This window comes from Vicia villosa, linkage group LG6 (assembly GCF_029867415.1).
Source record: "Vicia villosa cultivar HV-30 ecotype Madison, WI linkage group LG6, Vvil1.0, whole genome shotgun sequence".
In the NCBI taxonomy this organism is placed as follows: Eukaryota; Viridiplantae; Streptophyta; class Magnoliopsida; order Fabales; family Fabaceae; genus Vicia; species Vicia villosa.
Window position 1 is genome coordinate 120,859,379 of NC_081185.1, and position 23,214 is coordinate 120,882,592.

Consider the following 23,214-nt stretch of genomic DNA (forward strand, 5'->3'; position numbering starts at 1 on the left):
TTACACCAAATATACTATACATATGTAAGTTGTGGCAACTCTCACGCAGCAACTTGATAGCAAAGGATGAATCTCCCAATACTTAGATAGTTTGTTATGATTAGACACAGCGGTATTTTATTTCCTAAGTAACCTGCTATTCACATGCTAAGAAACACTTTTTCTGTGAATAGATTAATTTAAATTAAAACATGCGTCGTTTCCTTCGTCTAATACAATTATTAGACAGAGATTATCACTTGAACACGTTCAATTTTATTATAATTTAATGTAAGCATTTTTCAATGAAATAAAAAACACGAGTAGTGTCCCTTCTTTGACTAGACTGTAACGCGCACACATTTCATAGGCAATTTAATAATTATATAATTTAATTAATGTTTTCTTTTACCCATGGTGGATTATTAATGAACTAATATATCATCATCATAATCATAATCGTCGATCAATATAGTAATAACTAATTTAGCATGAAGACCTATCCCAAACGATTTGTTTTGTACTACTTTCTCATAATTGGGATTACAGTTATTATTGCAGAAAAAGATGATGATTACATTTACATGTCCAAACTTTTGAAAGCACTTACCCCAACACCTATAGGATGGTCTAACAACACTCACTTCTGCAAATGGAACGGCATCGTCTGTCGATCTAATCGAGTTGTTTCCATTAAACTCCCATCAAGCTCACTCCATGGGACACTCCCTTCTAGTCTCGACACTCTCACTAATCTCATCCATATTGATCTTCACAACAATTCACTCATCGGTCCTTTGCCTTTTATGTCTGGTCTCGTCGCACTACAAACTGTGTCCCTTAGTTACAATAACTTCACCTTTATCCCAGAATTTTACTTTATGGGAATGCCAGCTCTACAAACACTAAACCTTAGCAATAACTTGAATCTCTTGCCATGGTTATTCCCCAAGGAATTAAGTGAATCCCCGTTGATGCACACGCTCGATCTTGAAGCTACAAATATCTTAGGCTCTTTGCCATCTCAAATGTTCGATTGGTTTCCAAGTTTGTATACTCTTGTTCTTTCTCATAACAACATTCAAGGAGCTCTTCCCACGTCTCTTGGGAAATCCGGTGTAAGGTATTTAAAGCTCGACAATCAGCTGAATGGGTTCGAGGATACAATTGATATGTTATCATCTATGAAGTTTTTGTCTCAAGCATGGCTTCACAACAACGCCTTCAAGGGCCAAATTCCAAACTTGTCTAATTGCACTCATTTGTTCGATCTTCAACTTCATTCGAATCTCTTTGCTGGTGTAGTTCCACCTTCGCTGCTTGCTCTCTCTTCATTGACCACCATCTCTTTAGATGATAATTTACTTCAAGGGCCTATTCCTGTGTTTCACAAGGGTGTTAAGGCAACATGGAAAGGAAATCATTTTTGTAGAAGCGATGTTGGACCTTGTGATCCCCAAAATGCGACTTTGCTTGAAATTTTTAAAGCTCTTGAGTATTCTGTTTATCCGTCAAATAAAGGGAATGATTTTTGTTCAGACGAGGAATTGTTTACGTGTCGAAAAGGAAAGATTGTGGGTATTAATTTTGGGAATCTACAATTAGTAGGAACTATCTCTCTAGCGTTTTCCAATTTAACAAATTTAGTGATCTTGACTCTTGCTGGCAATAGTTTAACTGGGTCAATACCATATAGTCTTACAACTTTGCCTCATCTTCAGCTTCTTGATGTGTCCAATAATAATCTGCCTGGACAAATTCCCAAATTTCCATCCATTATTACGTTAATTATAAAAGGAAATGTTTTGCTTGGGCGAAATACGTCTGTTTCCCTTGAAGGAGGCTCATCTAAAACAGCACTTAGACCCGGTTGGATTGCAGGTATGAATGTCATAACATATATTTCACTCTTATTTTGTCTTGTTATGATTTTGCTTATTAATTTGGCCATCTGCGAGTGTTATAAAGTTTTAAACAAGTCTCTAGTAATATATACATCCTATTAAAAACGTGGGCACTAGCCTCTGCTCTTTACTTAACTAAGTAAGTGGTTATACTCCAATGGCTAATAACTTCAACTAAAGTTGAAAATATCGGTAGTGATCGAGTTCAACTTTTAACTAGAACAATCGATAACTAGGCTCTATCGAAAATCAAGATTACTCCTGTTAAGACATAAAAATGTTTTAGATTGAAGCATGTTTATAAATTTCATTCACTTTTTTTTTCTATGCAGGGGCGGGCCTCTTTGTTTAGTATTGGCATTGTAATACTTATTGTGGTGATTTCTTTTAAATGCAAGTGGTGTCCTGCTTTTATACAGAGGTGGATCTTCAAGAAAATTAAAAAATCTACTGACCATAATGTGGAAGATTTCATACAAAGTTATAATTTGTCAGTGCCAATTAAGCAATATAGATATGCTGAAGTGAAAAGAATGACAAATTCATTCCGAGATAAGTTAGGTCAAGGAGGATATGGCATTGTTTACAAGGCAATCTTACCTGATGGTCGTCACGTGGCAAGGAAAGTAATAAACGAAACAAAGGGAAATGGAGAAGATTTTATAAATGAAGTTGCTAGTATTAGTAGAACGTCACATGTGAACATCGTCGCACTTTTGGGTTTTTGTTATGAGAACAAAAGAGCACTAATATATGAATTTATGCCCAGAGGATCATTGGATACATTCATCTTTAAAAGGGGATTTTCTGATGTTATTTGTAATTTGGATTGGAAAACATTGTACCAAATTGCAATTGGCATTGCTCGAGGACTAGAATACTTGCATCAAGGATGTACTTCAAGGATTCTACATCTTGATATCAAACCTCAAAACATTCTTTTGGATGAAAATTTTTGCCCAAAAATCTCTGATTTTGGACTAGCGAAAATATGTCAGGAGAATGATAGTATTGTGTCTTTACTTGGCACAAGAGGTACTATAGGGTACATAGCACCAGAAGTATTTAGTCGAACATATGGTGGAGTTTCTCACAAGTCAGATGTATACAGCTACGGTATGTTAATTCTTGAAATGATTGGAGGAAGAAAAAATTATGATACTGGAGGATCATCTACTTCTGATATGTGTTTTCCAGATTGGATTTATAAGGATCTTGAGCAAGGTAATAACTTTGTAAAATGCTTAGAAAACTCAGAGGAAGAAAATGACATGGTAAGAATGATTACCATGGTTAGTCTATGGTGCATTCAAACGAATCCGTCAGATAGACCATCGATGAATAAAGTAATAGAAATGCTACAAGGATCACTTCAGGCATTGCCATTTCCTCCAAGGCCTTACTTATATACTCCTGAAATTCCATCATCACAACAGTTTTACCTGACTTCGAGTTATTTGTTAGAGACAAATTCATCAACCTTGTTGAAGATTGTAAATTCAAATAAGTCCGGCAAGGAAAAAAATGAAGAATGAAAATGTAATTATGTATTATGGATATTTGAATACAACTTTGCTTATGCTTTGGTTAAACCTCAAAACTTTTTCATAATTTTTAAATGCTAAATTTCTAGCTACTAATAATTTTGAGCATGCAATACACCCTGAATTTTTCAGTATTCCTACCATATGTTTATGTTTAGAAAATATTACAATATATACTGCTGAATGCTGGTCAATCTTGTTTACAACACTCAAATAATAGCATCCTATCAGGCTATCACAAAGTTGCAACAATGGATTTCCTTGACATGTAAGTGTGATGTTTCCATAACAAACGGTAGCATTGCAGTGCAGAAAAACTTGATAAAGCAAATTTCCTATGTGGAATGTATCATTGAGTTGCTTCATATCTTTTTTAAATTGGTCCATCTTCAATTTTCCAATATGATACATTAATGTTTGATCGAAACTTCCAAGACCAAATTTAAGGCCAACTACACCTACTCCTCTCACGTGCAGGATATTACAGTCTCACCCTTAATAGATCTCCATAATCCAGATTGATATTCGGAGAAAAATTTGGTGGCATCCCTTTTTAAAACTTCATATGTTGGTATCAGCTTTAATTAGTTAGGATTGTTTATTGGTTCTTAAAAGCTAAAATGTGTTTACCTTAATTATTCTCTCCTTTTAACCAAAGCATATGCAAAGTTGTATTCAAGTATCCAAGATAAATAATTACATTACAATCACATTTTTATTTTTCACTTTAATCTTTGCTGAACTTATTTGACTTTATAGAACCACTCTTCAGTAAGGTTGATGAATTTGTCTCTAACAAATCGTTGGAGGACACATACGATTGTTGTAATGGTGGCACTTCAGGAGAATATAAGTAAGGTTTTGGAGGAAATGGTATTGACTGATGTGAACCTTGTAGCATTTCTATTACTTTACTCATCGATGGTCTATCTGACGGATTTGTTTGAATGCACCATAGACTCACCAAAGTAATCATTCTTACCATGTCATTTTCTTCGTCTGAGTTTGCTAAACACGTCACACTGTTATTATCTTGCTCAAGATTCTTATAAATCCAATCCGGAAAACACATTTCAGAAGTACATGATCCTGCAGTATCATAATTGTTTCTTTTTCCAATCATTTCTAGAATTAACATGCCATAACTGTATACATCTGATTTGTGAGAAACTCCACCATATGATCGGCTAAATACTTCTGGTGCTATGAATCCCATAGTTCCTCTTGTGCCAAGTAAAGACACAATACTATCATTCCTTTGGCATATTTTTGCTAGTCCAAAATCAGAGATTTTTGGACAAAAATCATCATCCAAAAGAATGTTCTGAGGTTTGATATCAAGATGCAAAATCCTTGAAATACACCCTTGATGCAAATATTCTAGTCCCCTAGCAATGCCGATTGCAATTTGGTACAATGTTTTCCAATCCAAATTGCAAATAACATCAGGAGATCCCCTTTTAAAGATGAATGTGTCTAATGATCCTTTGGACATGAATTCATATATTAGTGCTCTTTTTTTCTCAATACAAAATCCTAAAAGTGAGACAATGTTCACATGTGACGTTCTACTAATGCTAGCAACTTCATTTATAAATTCTTCTCCATTTCCCTTAGACTCGTTTATTACTTTCACTGCCACTTGACGACCATCAGGTAAGTTTGCTTTATACACAATACCATAGCCTCCTTGACCTAATTTATCTCGGAATGAATTTGTCATTCTTTTCACTTCTGCATATCTGTATTGCTTAATTGGCACGGACAGATTATAATTTTGTATAAAATCCTCCACATCATGGTCAGTAGATTTTATTGTTTTTCTAAAGATCCATTTTTGTACTAAAATAAGACACCTCTCATGGTTACGGATAACAATCACAATAAATGTTACAAATCCAACACTTAACAAAGATGCTCCTGCATGATGAAAAAAGTGAATGATGTTATAAATAATTATTAATTTTTTTTTATTATCACAGAAGTAAATAGAGTAATTTATTGAAGATCAATTAACTTAAATTGTCAAATTTGAACATAGTATTATCTATTTCTCTGGAAATCTATAGTTTTGATAAAGCCTAGGTAAGGGATAAAACAATGATACTCTCAATCATTTCGACCTTAATTAAAACTCATTAATCAAGTCTATCCACTTGGTTAAGTAAGGAAAGAATACCAATGTAGAGCCCCATGTAAGTAACTAGTTAGTCAGAAGAATGAATAGCTAACTTGCTACACAAGCTAAAAAGCTGTTAAAAGTTAAGAGGTTGCTAAAACAGTTTGTTATGGTAGTTAGAAGCTATGCTAGTATAGAGGTACTCCACCATAACAATCACACTACATGTACCTTGCTAATTAAGTCACTTGTATCATTCCTTCATAACAATGAAGAACTTTTATTTCTCATAACACCCGGATTTTCAAAAGGTTGTGTATGGGGCTGGTAGGATTACAAGCCGGATCTTGAGGATATTATTGTGTTTCTATGTATAACTATAAGTCTATAACAACATGACAAGAAAACAAAACAAGATTAAAACATTTCTAATAGGCATACATACCTGTAATCCAAACAGCTCTGTGATAAATTTTAGACCCAGCGGTAGTATTTTCTCCACCTCTATCACGAGAAGCAGTTGCATTTTGTCCACCTCTATCACGAGAAGCAGTAGCATTTTGTCCAACACCTAGCTGTTGAGAAATATTTTGGCTAAGCAATGCATTGTCTTCTGTGATTAATTTGACCTTGAATGGAAATTTGGGAATTTTTCCGGACAAATTATTATCAGAAACATCTAGAAGCTGAAGTTGAGGCAAAGTTGTAAGACTGTCTGGTATTGAACCCATCAAATAATTGCCAGCAAGGGTTAAGTTCACTAAACTTGTTAAATTAGAAAATGCGGGAGAGATAGTTCCATTGAACCCCCCATTCCCGAAATCAATACTCACAATCTTCCCTTTTTGACAGATAATCCCCAATCCTAGAGTACAAGCATCGTTTCCTTTACTTGAATAAGGAATAGGATACCCAAAAGCTTCCATAATTTCAAGCATAATGGTGAGTTGGGGATCACAAGGTCCAACATCATTTCGACAAAATCTGTTTCCTTCCCAAGTTGCCTTAACACCCTTGGGAAACACAGGTATTGGTCCTTGAAGAGCATTGTTGTCCAAAGAGATGTTGTTCAAACTAGTGAGAGCGAGCAAGGAAGATGGAACCAAACCAGTTAAGAGATTATTCTTGAGCTGGAGATCAGACAAATAAGTGGTGTTAAACATGGTAGGTATTGAACCTGTGAACAAGTTACTGTCAAGCCACGCCTGAGACAAGAATGTCATGGATGATATCACATCAATTGTACCCGTAAGCCGACTAATTCCCTGGTCATTGAGCCGTAAACATCTTACTCTAGATTCACCTAGAGATATGGGTAAACTTCCAGTAATGTTGTTGTGCGAAAGAATAAAAGTATTCAAATTTGGAAACGTATTAAACATGTCCGGTGGTAATGAACCGATCATGTTAGTAGCTTCGAGATCAATGGTTTCCATAGAGGTTGAAAAAGTTAAATCAGTGATAGGAAATGCCCATAGATCTAGATTCAGGTTGTTGCTAAGGTTGAGGGTTCTGAGATCATGCAAGAGTAGAAAGCAACCGTGTGGGATTGAGGTGAAGATATTGTGACCAAGGGACACTGTTTGAAGCGCGGCGAGACCATATAAATTAGGTAAAGGACCCGTGAGAGAGTTGTTATGGAGATCAATATGAGTGATATTAGTAAGAGTGTTGAAGTTGGGAGGGAATGTTCCAGAGAGTGATCTTGACGGGAGTTTGATGGAAACAACGCGATTAGATTGGCAAAGGATGCCGTTCCATTTGCAATAGTGTATATTGTTAGACCAGCCTGTAGGAGTTGGGGTCAATGCTTTCATAAGATCAGACATGTAATCTGCATCTCCATCTCCATTAATAATAGTAACAAAGACAATAACGAGAAAGGAAAAGATGAAAAAAATTGATGGAAAAATGTCTTCATGTTTAATTTGTTAGTGGCAGAGTCCAAGTGTTGTTTATATGATCCATGAGTTCCTTAAATTAATACTAGAAAGAATAACTACTAAACTGTTATGAGTAAATAATATTGCCTCCGAAGTGTGAACACATGAAAATATCTGTCTAATTGTCGTCAAATTAGGCATGCCATCCGTGTTTTTTCATTTAGAATATACAAAGGAAACGACACATGCTTTTATTCTACTATAATTAAAATTTTAAAAGTGATTAGCATGTGAAGCAGGTTAACATTAATATATTACTTGAAAAAAATAAAAAAAATTCTCCATCAACTCGAAAAGTCATTGAATACTCCTTATTTGGTTCTGAAAGAAAGTACATTGAAAGTTGCCGGTAAATGACTTTTTTTTTCTATGAAGATAGTTGTTGAAAAGATTCTAGATATGAAGATAATGGGATAGGGAATAGATTCACATAATTCATTTAGCGAGTCATGGTGTTAGAAATGTATACAATAGTGAATATTTTCTTGGTACAAGAAGACTAACAGGTCGAAATATAGTGACACAAGAAATTGCGTGAGTACTTTCGGCTAGACGAGTTCTTGAAGTTTGATAACTCTTAGAACTAGGAAAGACCAATCTTGTGTTTGACAATGGATTGAAATGTTGTTGACAATACCAAGTATGAGTTGCTTCTCTTTTTGACTCATTAGTAGCTGGATCTCCATTGGATTGTTTGTAATTATCATTTTTTTTAAATTAATCAAAAGTTCATTATTTAAAAAAAAAAAAAAAAAGAGTTACAAATGTTGAGAAAATAAAGTGTGCGGAAGTTTCACATTGATCGGAGACTTGACCTGAGCATTTATAAGAGAGTGAACTCACACACCTATTACTTTAAGGTTTTTGGTGACTAAGTTGGTGCGTCTTTCACAAATGTGTGTTGCTCATAAAAGAAATGTCTCAATGAAAAATGATCTCTCTCGTTGACCCCAAATTGATTACCCTAACAGTGATATCATGATTCATTGGTTTGAGTGAATGACCAACACACTTGTATCGAAAGTCCTCCCCATATGATAGTAGGTAGGAGGCATGCCCCTTTTGAGAGAGCTTCCGCTTGAGGGAGAAAATTGTGGATAGAATCACACTTGAGAGAGAATGTTGAGAATAACAAGTGTGAGTTGAAAATATTGAGAAAACAAAGTGTGGGGAAGTCTCACATTGATTGGAGACATGAGCATTTATAAGTGAGAGAATTTACACACCTATTATCTTAAGGTTTTGAGCGAGTATGTGGTGTATCTCTTACAAAGGTGTGTTGCTCATAAAAGAAATGCCTCAATGAAAAATGTTCCATCTTATTGGCCTCTAAATTGATGACCTAACAAATCCGACCTTGCTAAGACATTCTGGAAAAACAACCAGAGGAAATTGGTAAAATTATTTGCATCACTAATAATCAACCAAAATACCCGGTAATGTTAAAGTTTTATGTGTTGAGAAATTATAACTATCAGTAACTAAATGTATAACTAACTTCTAATATTTAAAACTGAATTAGATATCTAATACTCTTCCTAATTTGGATTTCTTAAGTTCCTCATTCTCATTAATCCTTTGAAACCTTTAAATATTGCTTGCTTCAAGAGTTTTGTTAGAATGTCACCCAATTGAAATTCAGTCTTGCAATACTTAATTCTCAACCTCTCTTTACTAAATTGGTCTTGTTTACTGGAGCCTTTCACATACGCCCACTACTACAAAACACGTAAACAATAATGTCATGGTCACAACAGTTCTTCCCTACATTGTGGTGACATCTCTAAACTAAGGCGCTCCCATATTATTTTCTTTTTTGATTTAAAATTAATTGTATATAACAACGGTTGAAGTGCCAACCGTGGTGAAATCGTCAAGCTTTCATAGGGTCGAACCTCAGCACCATCATATATATTATTTCATTAATTTTAAGGCACGCCTTTTGTTTTTTATTTATTTTAAATAAAAAAACTTAGAGGGTTATGACTACGGTTGGTTTGTTCCACTATTGTGATATATTTTGTTTTTATTTAAAAAATTTAAATGTAAATTAAACTCTGTCACTTCTTTATGAAATTTCAATATGAAAGTAATATATCATTACAGTTTTTGATTTTGACCGTGGTGGTATCTTTATAATATTATACACTCCTAGTTAGCTTGTCTCTTTAGTATCCTATTTTCCATTAAAAAAAAGAAACTAGACAAAACAATACACGATTTCAACCCTAAACCCTAACGTTCAATGCTCTGAAACAATACACGATTTCAACCAAAACACCATCGTTCATCCTAGCTTGTCTCTTTCGTCACTGTGTATTTGTCATTTTTGTCATCATCGTCAAGGTTGACAAGACCATCACGATCGTGATGTCGAGAAAGAATAGTACACCAACTAAGTTGTCACCATCGAGATGGAAGACAATAACAACACCGTCGTTACCGTAAGGAAAGAAGACAACACCAACATCATTTACTTAGTCATCACGTTTAGGGTACGTAAATATTTTTCCCATGCATCTACAGTAAACTTCATTTTCCATTTTTGTGGTTGTTGTTGTTTATGTTGTGGTTGTTGTTTATGTGCTTGTTGTTCATGTTGTTGTTGTTATTGTTTTTGAACGTAGATGTCAGCCTTGTCGAGTTTTTCATCAGATACTTAAATAAATGAGTGTTGTGCGAATGAAACTCAAACAAATGTTATTAATCAAAAAGATCACAAAGAGGTGTCACAATGATGCCCTAATTCACATCAGTCCGCAACTCATCAGGTCAAAAAAACTCCGATCAAATTTGATTCATTCTACAGAGTGGTTGATTGTGAACATTACTCTACTTTTATGAGTTATGTTGTGTTCCTTGGATGGAGCAAAGTAAGTATATTGATAGATGATTGAAAAAAAGTGGATGAGAAAGTCAAAGAAAGCATATGGACAGATGTTAAGGTATTACATACTATAATTTTCATATATTAGATATCACTACCTATAATTTATATAATACATTGGTTTAAATGTAGTTGAATTTTGAGTTTACCGATGACCCAAAGTTGAAAAAAATAAGTGGATCTCTTATGCCGATACTCGTTGGAGGGGATTTAAGTCATAGCTCACGGGTGACTACGTTAGGAAGCCTAAGTGCGATCTTGATCTTCCATGGAGTAGATATAGTTTTATATCCATGAAGCAATGGAAGAAGTTTGCGAAGATGCATCGTTATGAGAAATTCAAGGTTAGTACTAGTCTTATTTAACCGATAACGTTATGCTAATGAGTTAATAATAATCATATAGATTTTTCACCATGTTAATAACAGCTTAAAATCAAAGTAGGAATACGTAACAAGGCAAATAACATGTACCCCCATAGATTGTCTCGTGGGTATTACAGGAAACTTGAGAAAAGAATCATGCTTGAAAAACAACCACAAACAGGAGATGATCGTATCTCATCCCCATCGTCAAGACATGAGAAATGGAAGATGGCTCGATTAAGACCAAATGGAAAGTATACCTCTGAGGTGACAAGAGTAGTTGCCGAGAAAACAATAAGTATGATTTGTTTTGATTATGTTATTTGTTGTTTAAATGCGTTGGTAATAATAATATACGTAAGTTGCTCAGGTTGTGTAGGATGAGTTTGTTGAGGCGACTCGTGAAGGCGCATTTTTTCCAAAAGCACGACATGACATATTAGTAGAAGCAATCAAAACAAATGAGCATGTTAGGTGTTTCTGTGGTGTGGGAGAAGGTGACGGCTTGAGGTTATTCTTTGGGTCTCAAAAAAAAGTACCTAAAGGTCGAAATTGAATGCACAAAAACAAAAGAATGAAAATTTTGAGAAGCAATTAGAAGAACAAAGGAGGATGTAGATTTGGAGAGGGAAACAAGGGAGAAAGATATGAAAAGGTTTCAAGAGTAATATTTGGTTTGTGCTTTACTTGAGATTTTAGTGTTTTATTAGAAATGTATGATATATATTGTGCTTATTTTTGTTCTAACTGAATATTATGATGTAGAGATTAAGTGAAAACCTCTAGCAACGTACAAATGAAGATCAACGTTAGGTTAATGTTGATCATGATCATGATCATGATCAAACTCCAAGTAGAAGTGTTGTATGTCGTGCTTCTACTAAAGGAATAAATTGTTCAACCCCCCCCCCCCTTCAAGCTAACCGCAATGAGTTATTGGACCCTAACTCAAACGAAATCACCACGTTATATACAACTGTTGTGGTGATAAATATTTTGCAACCTCTCACGCTAGAACATTGTCCATGTGTGGAGTTATTCTATTAGAGTTCAGACGATGTAAGGGATTCTCTCGGTAGATATAAGTGGCTGGACATAGGGATATTGCAAGTTTGGTGCACGTAAGTATATAGTTGAATATACATGCCATTATAGAACATTATCATTTTTTGTATTTCCTCAATTAATTTATTCATTTTCGTTAACCATTTAGGTACATTCACCGTGTTTGTATAGAGTTAAATAAATTGAGTATTTATGGAATCTTGGATCCGCTTTTTATTCTATGGGTGTTTAATTAACCAAGAGACATTCGAGATTACTTGAAAAAACGGTTAAACGAGGGAGGAAAATAATGTTTCTTTGCACCATTTCTCTGTTCTTACGTATTTTTTTAATTGATGTTCATGTATTCTATATTTAGTTTTGTTTTAGCAAATAATAATAATAATAATATATATGATCATGTTTGTTCAGTGTTCATTAGCAATTGATCATAATATCATTTAGGACAAATAAGATAACTGTATTGTGTTCCTTGCATGATCCACTCGACAAGAAAATGAAAGAGATTATTAATTCGTAAGTGTATGTTACATTCATTTTCTTTGAAATTGTAAGTAGTTTAGCATGTAATATGTTTAATTCATATTCAATGTACAATGTTGTGGAGCAAGTGATTATGATGAATAATGTTAGAAGAAAGCCCTCATGGATCTTTCCTAAAGTATGTGGCCCGATTACCCGTTTCTTTCATTTACATTCATGTGTGGTTATATTCATGTGTGGGTACATTCATTTGTAGACGACGAAACAACCCGAGAAATATGAGTATGGGTATTATGTGATGAAACACATGTTAAACATTGGCCTTGTCAGCATTCTTGATTCACGGGATAAGGTATATATGACATAATATGTTTATATATTTAATATATAAGTTGACTATTGAATTATTATCATGCATGATATTCGCTTTTTTCCTCTTTCATATGTAGATGTTTAACGACGTAACCATATTTCCCATTAAGGACTTTCTCAATCTTCGTAAGCGTTGGGTGTATATCCACAATGTGCTTATGGGTCCTACTATTTGATTTATTGAGATGTGCTAATGACTTATTTTATGTATATGATGATGTGAATATTACTTTTGACTTAAACATATTGTGTTTAATGTAAATATTAAATTTGGTTTTTGATGCACAATGTTAGCTGTTTTTTATGCTCTTTATGCATGGTTAACAAAAATTCGGGTTGTTGTAAATTCTCTGATATGGTATAATAGTTACAGGATAAAAAATGGGAAGAACTTGAGAAGCAGAGAATTGCATATTTGAAACAGAGGAAGTTTTGACAGCGGTTATAAAAGCTAACTGTGGTTGTATATTGAACGGTGACCAGAATAATATAAATTACAAAATATTGATGCTTTGAATCAAACCTGGGACCTCTAGTTATATCACAAAGGTTAGGTTAACGAACCGTTGTGATATGGAGCACGCTTTCTAGAATACAACAACAGTCCCAGGATCGTGATAGTAAGTGCTGCATATACAACCACACACTACATAACAACGCCTAGTCCCGCGTGGTTATATATCTTTTCCAACCGTTGTTAAATGGATTTTCCATAGTAGTTGCTCCATGTTTTGATGTGCACTTGTTAAAACCTAGCTTGATCAAGAAGCTATTAATCATATTCTTCCATGCCTAAGTGCTTATTTCCATCCATACAAGTCTTTTCTCAACATGTACATGATATTCTATTGCCTTTTCACCTCAAAACTAGATGTTTGTTTCACATAAACTTCTTTTTCTAAGGGTCCAATGAAAAAGACTGACTTTACATGAAACTGGTGAATATTCCAACCTTTATATAATGCAATGACTTCAATCACTATTATGGTTTCAAGTCTAGCTACTGGTGCATAGACTTCATTGAAATCAATGCATGGCTTTTTATGAAAGACTTTTGCCACCAATTTTTCCTTATGCTTGACAATTTTACCATTTGGCTTCAACTTTAGCCTGTAAACCAACCTGACATATATTACCTTCTATCTTGAATAATGAACCATTTCACAGGTTTGGTTTTTTTCAATGGCATTGATCTCTTCATTCATTGCACTTTGTTGATTCTCATTTTTCATGGCTTGAACATATTATATTGGCTCCGATTCAATCATTATGGCTTCTTCAACTACATCACCATTTTCTCTTGTGTATTAAATTGAAAACCTTTCATCATCATTTAGTCTGATTAGTGGAGTTTTGGCTCTTGATGATCTTCTCACCTCTTGAGGTTGTGGAGGTTCAGTTTAAGCTTCTACTATTTGTTCATTATCTTGAATAATGGTTCTAATGAGACTTGAACCTTCACACTCCAGCACTGAGCTCTCCTAGTTCCATCCTCTGAATTCATCAAATTCCACATCCCTACTTATCACCAACTTGTTCTCAATTGGTGAGAATAACTTGTAGGCACCTGCAAAATGATAGGAAACTAAAATCATGGCTTGGCCTCTATCATAAGGCTAACCCAACTATCTCCCAAGGGGACTTTTTGTCTCCCCAAGCAGAACCAAAATCAAGAATCAAACCTAATAGGCGCGAGAAATATCCAACCCGGAATACTTGGTCACAAGCCTTGCCCGAGGGCTCGATAGAAGTCACACGCGAGAGGTAATACGTCACGCCTGAGGGACTTAGTGTCTTATCATTCGAGCTTCATATTACAATGCCCGGCGGACTTAGACTCCTCAGGCGAACCTAACTCATACCTGAGGGACTTTGTGTCTCTTTGGGCGAGACTAAAATCAAGAATCACGACTAAGAGGTGTGACCAATATCTCGCCTTTAAGACTTGGTTACAAGTTTTTCCTGAGGGCTTGATATATGTCCCACCAGAGAGGTTAAATGCCCCGCCTAATGGACTTAGTATCTCATCAGTAGGACTACATATTAGTGTGCTTCAAGGACTTAAACTCATCAGGCTAACCCAATTCTCGCCTGAGGGACATTGTGTCTCCTCAAGAAAGACCAAAATCAAGAATAATGCCTGAGAGGCGGAACCAATATCCATCCTCAAAGACTTGGTCACAAGTCTTGCCTGAGGGCTCGATAGATGTCCCATCTGAGAAGTCAAAAGCCTCGCCTGAGGGATTTTGTGTCTCATCAAATGGGCTATATAATACTGCGCCTAGCGGACTTGAACTCCTCAGGCTAACCCAACTCTTTCTCGAAGGACTTTTTGTCTCCTTTAGCGGGACCAAAATCAAGAATCACGCCTAATCGAGTCAATAAACTAGCTCCGTCCTCTTTTACTTTAGTTCACTCCGATGTTAGGTGTCCCTCGCGTACTGTCTCTACTCTTAAGTCTAGGTATTTTGTCACCTTTATTGATGATTTTTCACATTTCACATGGTTATTTTTAATGAAAAATATATACAAATTATTTTCTATTTTTGAACAATTTTATAAAGAAATAAAAACTCAGTTTGGTGGGTCTATTCGTACCCTAAGAAGTGATAATGCTTGTAAATACTTATCCCAACAATTTTAAACTTTTATGTCCAGTAATGGTATACTTCATCAAACATCTTGCCTTCATACACCTCAACAAAATAGGGTAGTCAAACGCAAAAATAGGCATCTTGTAGAAACCACAGGGAACCTATTTCTCCATGGTAATGTTCCATTCTTGTTCTGGGGGGATGTTGTGCTGACAGCGTGTTACCTTATAAATTGCATGCCCTCATCTGTCTTAACGACAAAATTCCTCACTCAATTATTTTTCCCCATTCACCCAATTCATCCCCGAGTCTTCAGGTCTACATGTTTTGTACACAATCTTTCTCTAGGACATGATAAATTATCAGCTCGATCACCAAAGTGTGTCTTTCTTGGTTATCATCGATCCCAAAAAGATTATCACTACTATTCTCCAACTCTACAATGACACCTCATATCAGCCTATGTTATCTTTTTTTAGTCTATTCCATATTTCGAGTCCAGTCACGTAACTCAAGAACCCCTTCAGAAAAGTACTTCCAGAGCCATTATGGAAGTTACTAATGTCTCGTCAACCATTGTTCCCCATTAGTCTATTGATCCTGACCCACTAGATATTCCTACGGTTGACCCCCCCCCCCCCACTTCTCGACCTCTTCAAACCTATCAATGTTATCATTGAATGTCTGTCGTGCTTGTCCCTGAGGTCGTACTTGTGCTTGAGGTCATTGTAGACTCTCTTTCGACGCTCCTGCCATCATCAGATTTGATCCTGCAACATGAGTCTGATATTTTGATTTCCCTTCGAAAAGGTATACGTCAAACATGAAACCCTTCTCCATATTATATTGATTTATGTTATCGTCGTCTTTCCCCTTTGCATTATACTTGTTTGTCTTCTTTGTCCTCTATTTTTATTCCTTAACTCCATGTGAAGTGTTATCTCACCCTGAGTTAAGGCAAGCAATGATTGATGAAATATGTGCTCTTCAACGTAGTGTATATGGGAACTGGTCCCTCTTCCCCCTAGGAAATCTTTGGTAGGTTGTTGTTGGCTTTATACAGTGAATGTGATTTCTCAAATCAATTTTAGACAAAAGACCTCGGTAAACTCCTATAATTTTTGGGTATTTAAGGTATCTCAATCTAAAGATGGTTTGGTGATTTCTCAGCAAAAATATGCTATTGATAATTTGGAAGAAACAGGTTTGTTGAATGCTAAACCAACTAATACTCCTACGGATTCAAGTGTTAAACTCCTACCCAAGCAGGGAGGCCTTTATCTAACTCACAAAGGTATAAGAGATTGGTTAGAAAGTTGAATCATTTCACGCAGACTCGTCCAAACATTTATTTTGCAGTTAGTATGGTAAGTCAGTTCTTAAATTCCCCTTTTTAGGAACACGTGAATGATGTTATCTGGATTCTAAGATACATCAAATATTCTATAAGAAAAGGTTTTGTTTATGAAGATAAAGGACATACTAAAATAGTTGGATACGCTGATTTTGATTGGGCAGAGTCATATATTTATAGACGGTCCACCTACAGTATTGTGTACTTGTTGGAGGAAACATCATATCCTAGAAAAGTAAGAAACAAAATGTATTTGCAAGATGTAGAGGCAAGGAAGAGTATAGGGCCATGGAAATGGAAACATGTGAACTCATTTGGTTAAAACTGTTGGTCGAGGAACTTAAAATTGAAGAAGAAAGACCAATGATACTTATTTGTGATAATCAAGTTGCATTGCACGTTGCTTCAAATTCCATCTTCCATGAAAGGACCAATCATATTGAGATAGATTGTCTCTTAGTCAAAGAGAAGATTGAATAAGGTGACATCGTCACAAGCTTTGTCAACTCTAATGATCAATTGGCATATGTGTTTATAAAATCCATGTGAAGTCCTAGAACTAATTATATATGTGACAAACTTGGTGCATTTGACTTATATGCTCAAGCTTAAGGGGGAGTGTTGATACTTGTGTGAGTGTGTGTCAAAATATATATATATATATATATATATATATATATATATATATATATATATATATATATATATATATATATATATATATATATATATATATATATATTGTAAAGAATATTTGTTTGTAGAAAAGTCTCAAATCGACTATAGCATGTAATTAGATGTAAATCTCTCTCTATATAATATAGTCTACATAGTATTATTGAAAACACTCGGTTTATTCAAATGTCTCTTAGTCTCTCGTATTTTAACAATATTCATCCGGAAAACCATCTAAAATTGCTTCCAATTGGTCACGATGTTATATATGATCATCAATTAACCTAGTATATCAACAATAAGTTGAATCCTAGCGATATATTCAGAGATAGATTTGTCACCTTTTGAGACACTTTTCAATTCATATCTAAGTTGGCTGGATTTTGCATTAGTGTGCGCAAACACGTATTTGTGAATTTCATCTTAATTCAATAAGGCTGAACACATCGAACAACCCTAGGTAGGACAGAATCTGACAGAGTAGTGAGAAGCCACGTAAAAAGCAACGAATCGTGCTGCTCCCACTACAAGAAAAATGGTCTACGGCCACGCCAAATTGTTCCACGGCTCAAAAAATGTGGCTACATATATGCTTTGGCCTGGATTTTTAAACCGTGGAAATATGTTTTGAAATATTAAATCTGGAGTGTGAATCTGTGGTATTTTCTTCAACTACCACGGTTACAAAAAAAATTAAATAAGCCGCCCAAACCAAAAAGTTTCCCTCTAAAATAAAAATAAAATAATGAATGGCGCAAAACAAAATTTGATAAGCCGCTCAAACCATTTTTTTCCTAAACCTAATTTCTTTCCAAACCTCATCAACCCCTTTCTTCTTCTATCTATCAGCCGCCAAAACTCAACAACCACCAAAACTCTCACGCCTCTTCGTTCGATCGACTCAACCCTCGTCTCTCATTCTCTCACATCTCCATTTCTGAACGGTGGTTAGACTCATTCAACCATCTTCTTCATTCAATCTCACAACCATGAATACAAGCCAGCTTCGTCGTCTTCTTCTCGTCTTCGTAACTTCCGGCGCCGCTAGATAACCACCACCATCATCGCCTTCGCTTGAATCAAAGGTCTCGGAACACCAATCACATCCGAAGTACATCATTCCTCCATTTCAACCGCGATTTTGACTCTTAACACAAAACCCTAGGTTCTTTACGGACAGAATTGAACATTCACCGTCACAAATTGAGCTCAATTCCTTGGGGGTTCGATTCACCATAGCATAAGCTTCGTGTTGGTGACAAGAACTAAGCAAAGCGGTGAAGTAAAGAATGAGTTCGGCAGTTACCTATCAGAGATTAACAAATGCAATTTCGACAACGACGAAGAGAAAAAGAAAACCAGATGCTCCGCCTTTCAGGTATGCTTCTCCAATTAATCTTGTCTTTCTACGACGTTACTCGTTTTTTTACGCCCAAATCCAAATCGTCTTCATCTGTTTCTTCTTCTAACGATTTCAACATTGTTGCAGGGTAAACCAAGAAATAACACACAGAGATGATGTAACTTTTTGGCTAATACTTTGTCAATAGGTTTATGAATACTAGAACATAGATGTGAGCTCATCCCAATTGATGCCAATTTATCATTTCCTTAGTCCTGAACCGTGTTGTCAATGCAGGTTTCATAGGAGATGACAAGGAGACTTTTGAATCTATGGAGTTTAGACTACTCTTTTTCTAGAGGAACTGCTCATTTACTTGCAAAGATCTTGACTATCAACAAACTCTAAGGTACATGGTTTCATTCGTGATTGAGTTTTACACCGTTTATTGTCACCACATGTTTGGTTGAACACTGGTGGTTTCCTTGACAGGGGTACAACGAGATAAGGAACACAGTATTCATATTTCATAGTTTTTATATCTGTAATATTATAAATTCTTGTACTGAATAATTTTGAACTTGCTTTTGTTCAAATTGAGATGTTTTGAAAATTGTAAGTCTTGATTGTGTATATTTGTGTTTGTGTTGGCACTACAATTGCGTTTTGTTTTGATTCTGCTTTCGTACTATGCAGGGAACTCTAGTTATCATGGAAGACACACGGCAGTAACCATTCCTCGGCCTATAAATCTCCAACCGATTTCTGTGCCTTCGATTACAGTAAATGAATTAAAGTCTGTGACAGATAGTTTTGGTACGAAGTCTTTCCTTGGTGAAGGTGCGTACGGGAAAGTATATCGCGCCATGTTGAAAATGGGACATGAAACTGAACTCTGTTTGGTACGAAGTCTTTCATGTTTCTTTTCTTTGGTTATTCTTAATCATATGTTTGTTGTGATGACTGGTCAGTATAGAAACTGAACTCTCTTTGTATTATATGTCTTGCGTTCTCCTCGCACCTTTGTCCCTAACCAACCTTTGAAAAGTAAATTAATATCTGCAGTCTGCTCAGATTATAGTTGATTGCTAGAAAGTCTTGTTAAGTTTTTAACTGACTTGTAGTTATCTTACAGTCGAAATCATTTGGATTTGCGGGTACAAAGGATAAGTGTGCTGTTACGACCCAAAGGGTAATCAATTTTCTTATTTTTCTAATTTTGCAGTATACATTCATTCCTTTCTTCATTTTCTATTGCGATTGTTCATTTAGAGACGGATGCTTCAGTTGGTTTATTTCTCATATTTGCAGATTTTGTGGATACCATAAAAGATGCTGCAAATTCTTTAGGACGTCATGGCTTTATTGACAATTTTTATTTTTAACAGGCTTGTGGATTGAAATGGGCATGTGATGATAGGGAACTTGCTTCTGGTGGTAATGATAATCAGGTGTACTAACACATAATTGTGTCATTCTATGCTTTATGTATTCTTCTAGAGCTTTTTAAATCACCTCTTGTTTAATGTCATGTTAATTATTATATGAGCAGTTGTTGGTATGGAATCAACACTCTCGGTTAGAATCCAAATTGAAACAATGTCACCAAACTCAGTTAGAAGGAATATTAGCCATAAAGAGACCTCATTCTGAGTCATTCTTAAGTGCTGAAGAATTCAGGAATGATTAGCATCAAAAACTATATTTAACTCTTTAATCTATTGTAGTTAATAGTTTTTCTTTGTTCTTGGCAGAAGTTAGGCTTCTTTCAGCTGCAAAACACAAGAACCTTGTTGGTCTGGTTGGATATTGTGAACAACCAGGTAAACTTGAATTAATTTTAACGTTGTATTGGATTTATTTCAACATAAATTCATGCTAAAATGGGCTGATTATTTTTTATCAGAAAGAGATGGAGCAAAAATACTAGTCTATGAATATGTATCAAATGGAGCAGGAAAAGGTATAACTTTTAAATGATAATCCATGTTCATTTAACAAACATCTTTTTATCAGCATAGAATTGCTTGGTACCTTTTATAGGCATAGCTTATTTGCATGAAGAGGTGAAGCCAAGTATAATTCATCGTGACATCAAACCAAGTAACATACTATTAGGGGAAGGTTTTGAGGCCAAAGTTTCAGATTTTGGGTTGGTAAAATCAGGACCTACTGGTGATCAATCACATGTCAGAAGTGTGAAGGGAGACTATATTTCTTTTTGTTTTAGAATCTAGTCTAGAGGAGAAGTGAGGCAATGATTTGTCATAGATATCCTTGGTGGTCACTCCTCTATCGTAAAAAGGGTGGAGTTATTGTTCATTAAGCTTTGCAAATGTATAATCCATAATTTAAAATAATGAATTCCTTGCGTGGTATGTAATTTCCTTGTTGGTGACTCCCTTGTAATCTTCTCTCTTCTATGCTTCTCTTTTTTTTGGCTCAATTGGACCTTAAGCTATGACATTTTTGTTCAGGTGCTGTATCTTCAAGGAAAATAAAAGGAGGCTGATTATCATCTGTTTGTTAGGTGCATATCACACAAGGTGATTATGAAAGAAGAGCAGTAATCGTCTCATGGGTGACCTCGAATGAACCAGAGTCCAGCCATGTACAATTTGGCACATCACAGAAAGAGTATCAAACTAGTGTAAAAGGTGCAGTTTCAAATTACACTCTCAGCTAATACAAATCTGGTTACATTCATCATTGTCTTGTTAAAGGCCTTAAGGTACTTGTTTCAAATTAGGAGAGTAGAATTATCATTTGTGTTTTTTTACTTCAAATGTCAAAAGTGAAATAAATTGAACAGTGGAGTCTAACTAAAAGAACAACATATATTTCATTTTTGAATAATGACACCTCCCGAAGTTGAACCAGATGCCCCTTACAAATTTGGGATCATTGATACATAGTCAGTTTTCCCAAATATGCTCTTTTATAATTTAAGTAATTATTCATATTTTATATATATATATATATATATATATATATATATATATATATATATATATATATAATCATTGGTGGTTCATAGTATTCGTTATGTTATTATTTAGTTGTAGGATGTCTGTTTGCATCATCTGATGCAAAAGAGGAAGCTACCAAGTTGGGGACTGTTATTGGGATAGATCTTGGATTAAGGTGGTTTGTTACTATGTTGTATTTGTTCAATTTTACATTGTACTTCAATGTTGTAAATTTGTAATTTGGATTAAGGTGATTTGGATTAATAGTGTCATCAATTATTTTTTTAGGGGATTCTGTTAAGTTAACAAGAATATTTATGCCCTTGAATATTCTGTTTCTTGAATATTTTTTTGTATTTAATTAGATTTTAATCATCAACATTATTGTTAATTTTATATTGATCAATATTATTGTTTATTTTATATATATATATATATATATATATATATATATATATATATATATATATATATATATATATATATATATATATATATATAATGACATATTTATGTAACGATACAGAAATAAACCGTGGCAAGATAAATGGTTTAGAATGCATAACATATAACAACGGTTTTAAATATGTGGTCATTACCAAACCGTGGCTATATCTTGAACCAAAACTGTATCGTAAACGTTAAATTGAAACTGTGGCTTTACCATATAGCCACAGTTTTGCAGTCATGGCAAATACAAACCGCGGCCATAATCAAGCTACCTAAACCGTGGCCTAAAAATGCCACGGTTGTAAAAAAGGCGTGGTCTATACCAAAAAACCGTGGACTTTACTTTTGGCCACGGCCGTATACTCCACCGTTGGATTTCCGTGGCCTCAGCGTTACGCCACGGTTATTTTGCATAAAGCCTCGGTTTTCTGGGCGTGATAGGAGGCCTTTTTTTCTGTAGTGTCCGAGGTAAAATACGTTGGGTTTTTAACATCATTGTTGAAATCGTTCTCAATGAGATAATGCGAAGGAATAATCGAATTTATAAGAAATCGATGAAGCTTATGCGTTCATATAATCCCTTCGACTTGTTGCTTACACGAGTGAAAATTATCTTCATCCAATTTGATTGTGACTTCCTGTGCGAACGCTTGAAGATGTTCTTCGTGCTAACATCAAGAGGAGTTTGCGTTTGCGTGGAATTGGTTTCTAACATTGTTGATACCATATTAAAAAGTAATAGAAGAAGAAGAAGAAGAGAGAGAAAGATTCATTATACTATTTTTGTTTTGCATTTGATGAAAGTTAATTACAACTACTCCTCTAGTGAGTTTATATACTGCAACCTAGAGTAACTAATTGTCCCAACTCAACATCAGCTAGTTAGGCACTTAGGAAAACTAGCTTAACCAAAACACATGTTTTTCTTAAGGCATTAGCATCCTTACACTCTACTAGAAACTGCAAGGAAAGAGATGAATGAAATAATGTTATTTGTTTCCACAATTCACTCTTGCCGTCCCACTAGATGAGTTGTGATGTCAAATCATTTTACAATTATGTTGAAAAACCTCGTTTTTCTCTCAATCTGGAGAAAATAATGGTATATGTACCCCTTAATTACATGGTTGAATATTCTATTTCTTATGGTAAGTCTCGTTGTATGAAAG

General features: G+C 34.9%; 3 protein-coding genes and 1 long non-coding RNA gene across 11 annotated transcripts; 3 read left to right on the plus strand and 1 right to left on the minus strand.

The window, feature by feature from the left end:
• Positions 1-441: 441 nt before the first annotated feature.
• LOC131609787 (receptor-like kinase TMK4) lies at positions 442-3,794 on the plus strand. The gene is made up of 2 exons (XM_058881582.1): positions 442-1,868; positions 2,216-3,794. The coding sequence occupies exons 1-2, from the start codon at positions 471-473 to the stop codon at positions 3,416-3,418; spliced, it is 2,601 nt and encodes an 866-aa protein (XP_058737565.1). The 5' UTR covers positions 442-470; the 3' UTR covers positions 3,419-3,794.
• Positions 3,795-4,059: 265 nt separating this feature from the next.
• Positions 4,060-10,702, minus strand: LOC131614543 (LEAF RUST 10 DISEASE-RESISTANCE LOCUS RECEPTOR-LIKE PROTEIN KINASE-like 2.2). Its single transcript, XM_058886114.1, has 3 exons — positions 10,603-10,702; positions 5,992-7,461; positions 4,060-5,347 (listed from the first exon to the last, which is right to left on the minus strand). Exons 1-3 carry the CDS (start codon positions 10,700-10,702, stop codon positions 4,155-4,157), a joined length of 2,763 nt encoding a protein of 920 aa, XP_058742097.1. The 3' UTR covers positions 4,060-4,154.
• A 7,454-nt stretch (positions 10,703-18,156) lies between these two features.
• LOC131609788 (uncharacterized) lies at positions 18,157-18,954 on the plus strand. Its single transcript, XR_009286326.1, has 3 exons — positions 18,157-18,662; positions 18,774-18,804; positions 18,924-18,954. It is a non-coding gene; the product is annotated as an uncharacterized LOC131609788 (long non-coding RNA).
• LOC131609785 (probable serine/threonine-protein kinase PBL23) lies at positions 18,946-21,529 on the plus strand. 8 transcript variants are annotated; one of them, XM_058881579.1, is made up of 7 exons: positions 18,946-19,035; positions 19,323-19,528; positions 19,762-19,818; positions 20,015-20,063; positions 20,381-20,449; positions 20,533-20,589; positions 20,670-21,085. In XM_058881579.1, the coding sequence occupies exons 2-7, from the start codon at positions 19,493-19,495 to the stop codon at positions 20,861-20,863; spliced, it is 462 nt and encodes a 153-aa protein (XP_058737562.1). In that variant the 5' UTR covers positions 18,946-19,035; positions 19,323-19,492; the 3' UTR covers positions 20,864-21,085. The 8 variants fall into 8 exon arrangements, 3 of the variants coding, with proteins under 3 accessions (XP_058737562.1, XP_058737563.1, XP_058737564.1); XR_009286321.1 differs by adding an exon at positions 21,104-21,529 and having other exon boundaries at positions 18,956-19,528; positions 20,670-21,001; XM_058881580.1 differs by lacking the exon at positions 20,670-21,085 and adding an exon at positions 21,104-21,529 and having other exon boundaries at positions 18,956-19,528.
• The last annotated feature ends 1,685 nt before the right edge of the window (positions 21,530-23,214 follow it).

Excerpts from the sequence above, each read along its gene's own strand:
- LOC131609785 (XM_058881579.1), top strand. The coding sequence starts at position 19,493 with ATGTTGAAAATGGGACATGAAACTGAACTCTGTTTG. Across the intron at positions 19,819-20,014 it reads GTGCTGTTACGACCCAAAGG|GCTTGTGGATTGAAATGGGC; the intron begins GTAATCAATTTT and ends TATTTTTAACAG. Across the intron at positions 20,064-20,380 it reads TAGGGAACTTGCTTCTGGTG|AAGTTAGGCTTCTTTCAGCT; the intron begins GTAATGATAATC and ends TGTTCTTGGCAG.
- LOC131609787 (XM_058881582.1), top strand. The coding sequence starts at position 471 with ATGAAGACCTATCCCAAACGATTTGTTTTGTACTACTTTCTCATAATT. Across the intron at positions 1,869-2,215 it reads GTTGGATTGCAGGTATGAAT|GGGCGGGCCTCTTTGTTTAG; the intron begins GTCATAACATAT and ends TTTTCTATGCAG.
- LOC131614543 (XM_058886114.1), bottom strand. The coding sequence starts at position 10,702 with ATGCATCTTCGCAAACTTCTTCCATTGCTTCATGGATATAAAACTATA. Across the intron at positions 7,462-10,602 it reads GCTTCCTAACGTAGTCACCC|ACATTTTTCCATCAATTTTT; the intron begins GTGAGCTATGAC and ends TTAAACATGAAG. Across the intron at positions 5,348-5,991 it reads CAGAGCTGTTTGGATTACAG|GAGCATCTTTGTTAAGTGTT; the intron begins GTATGTATGCCT and ends TTCATCATGCAG.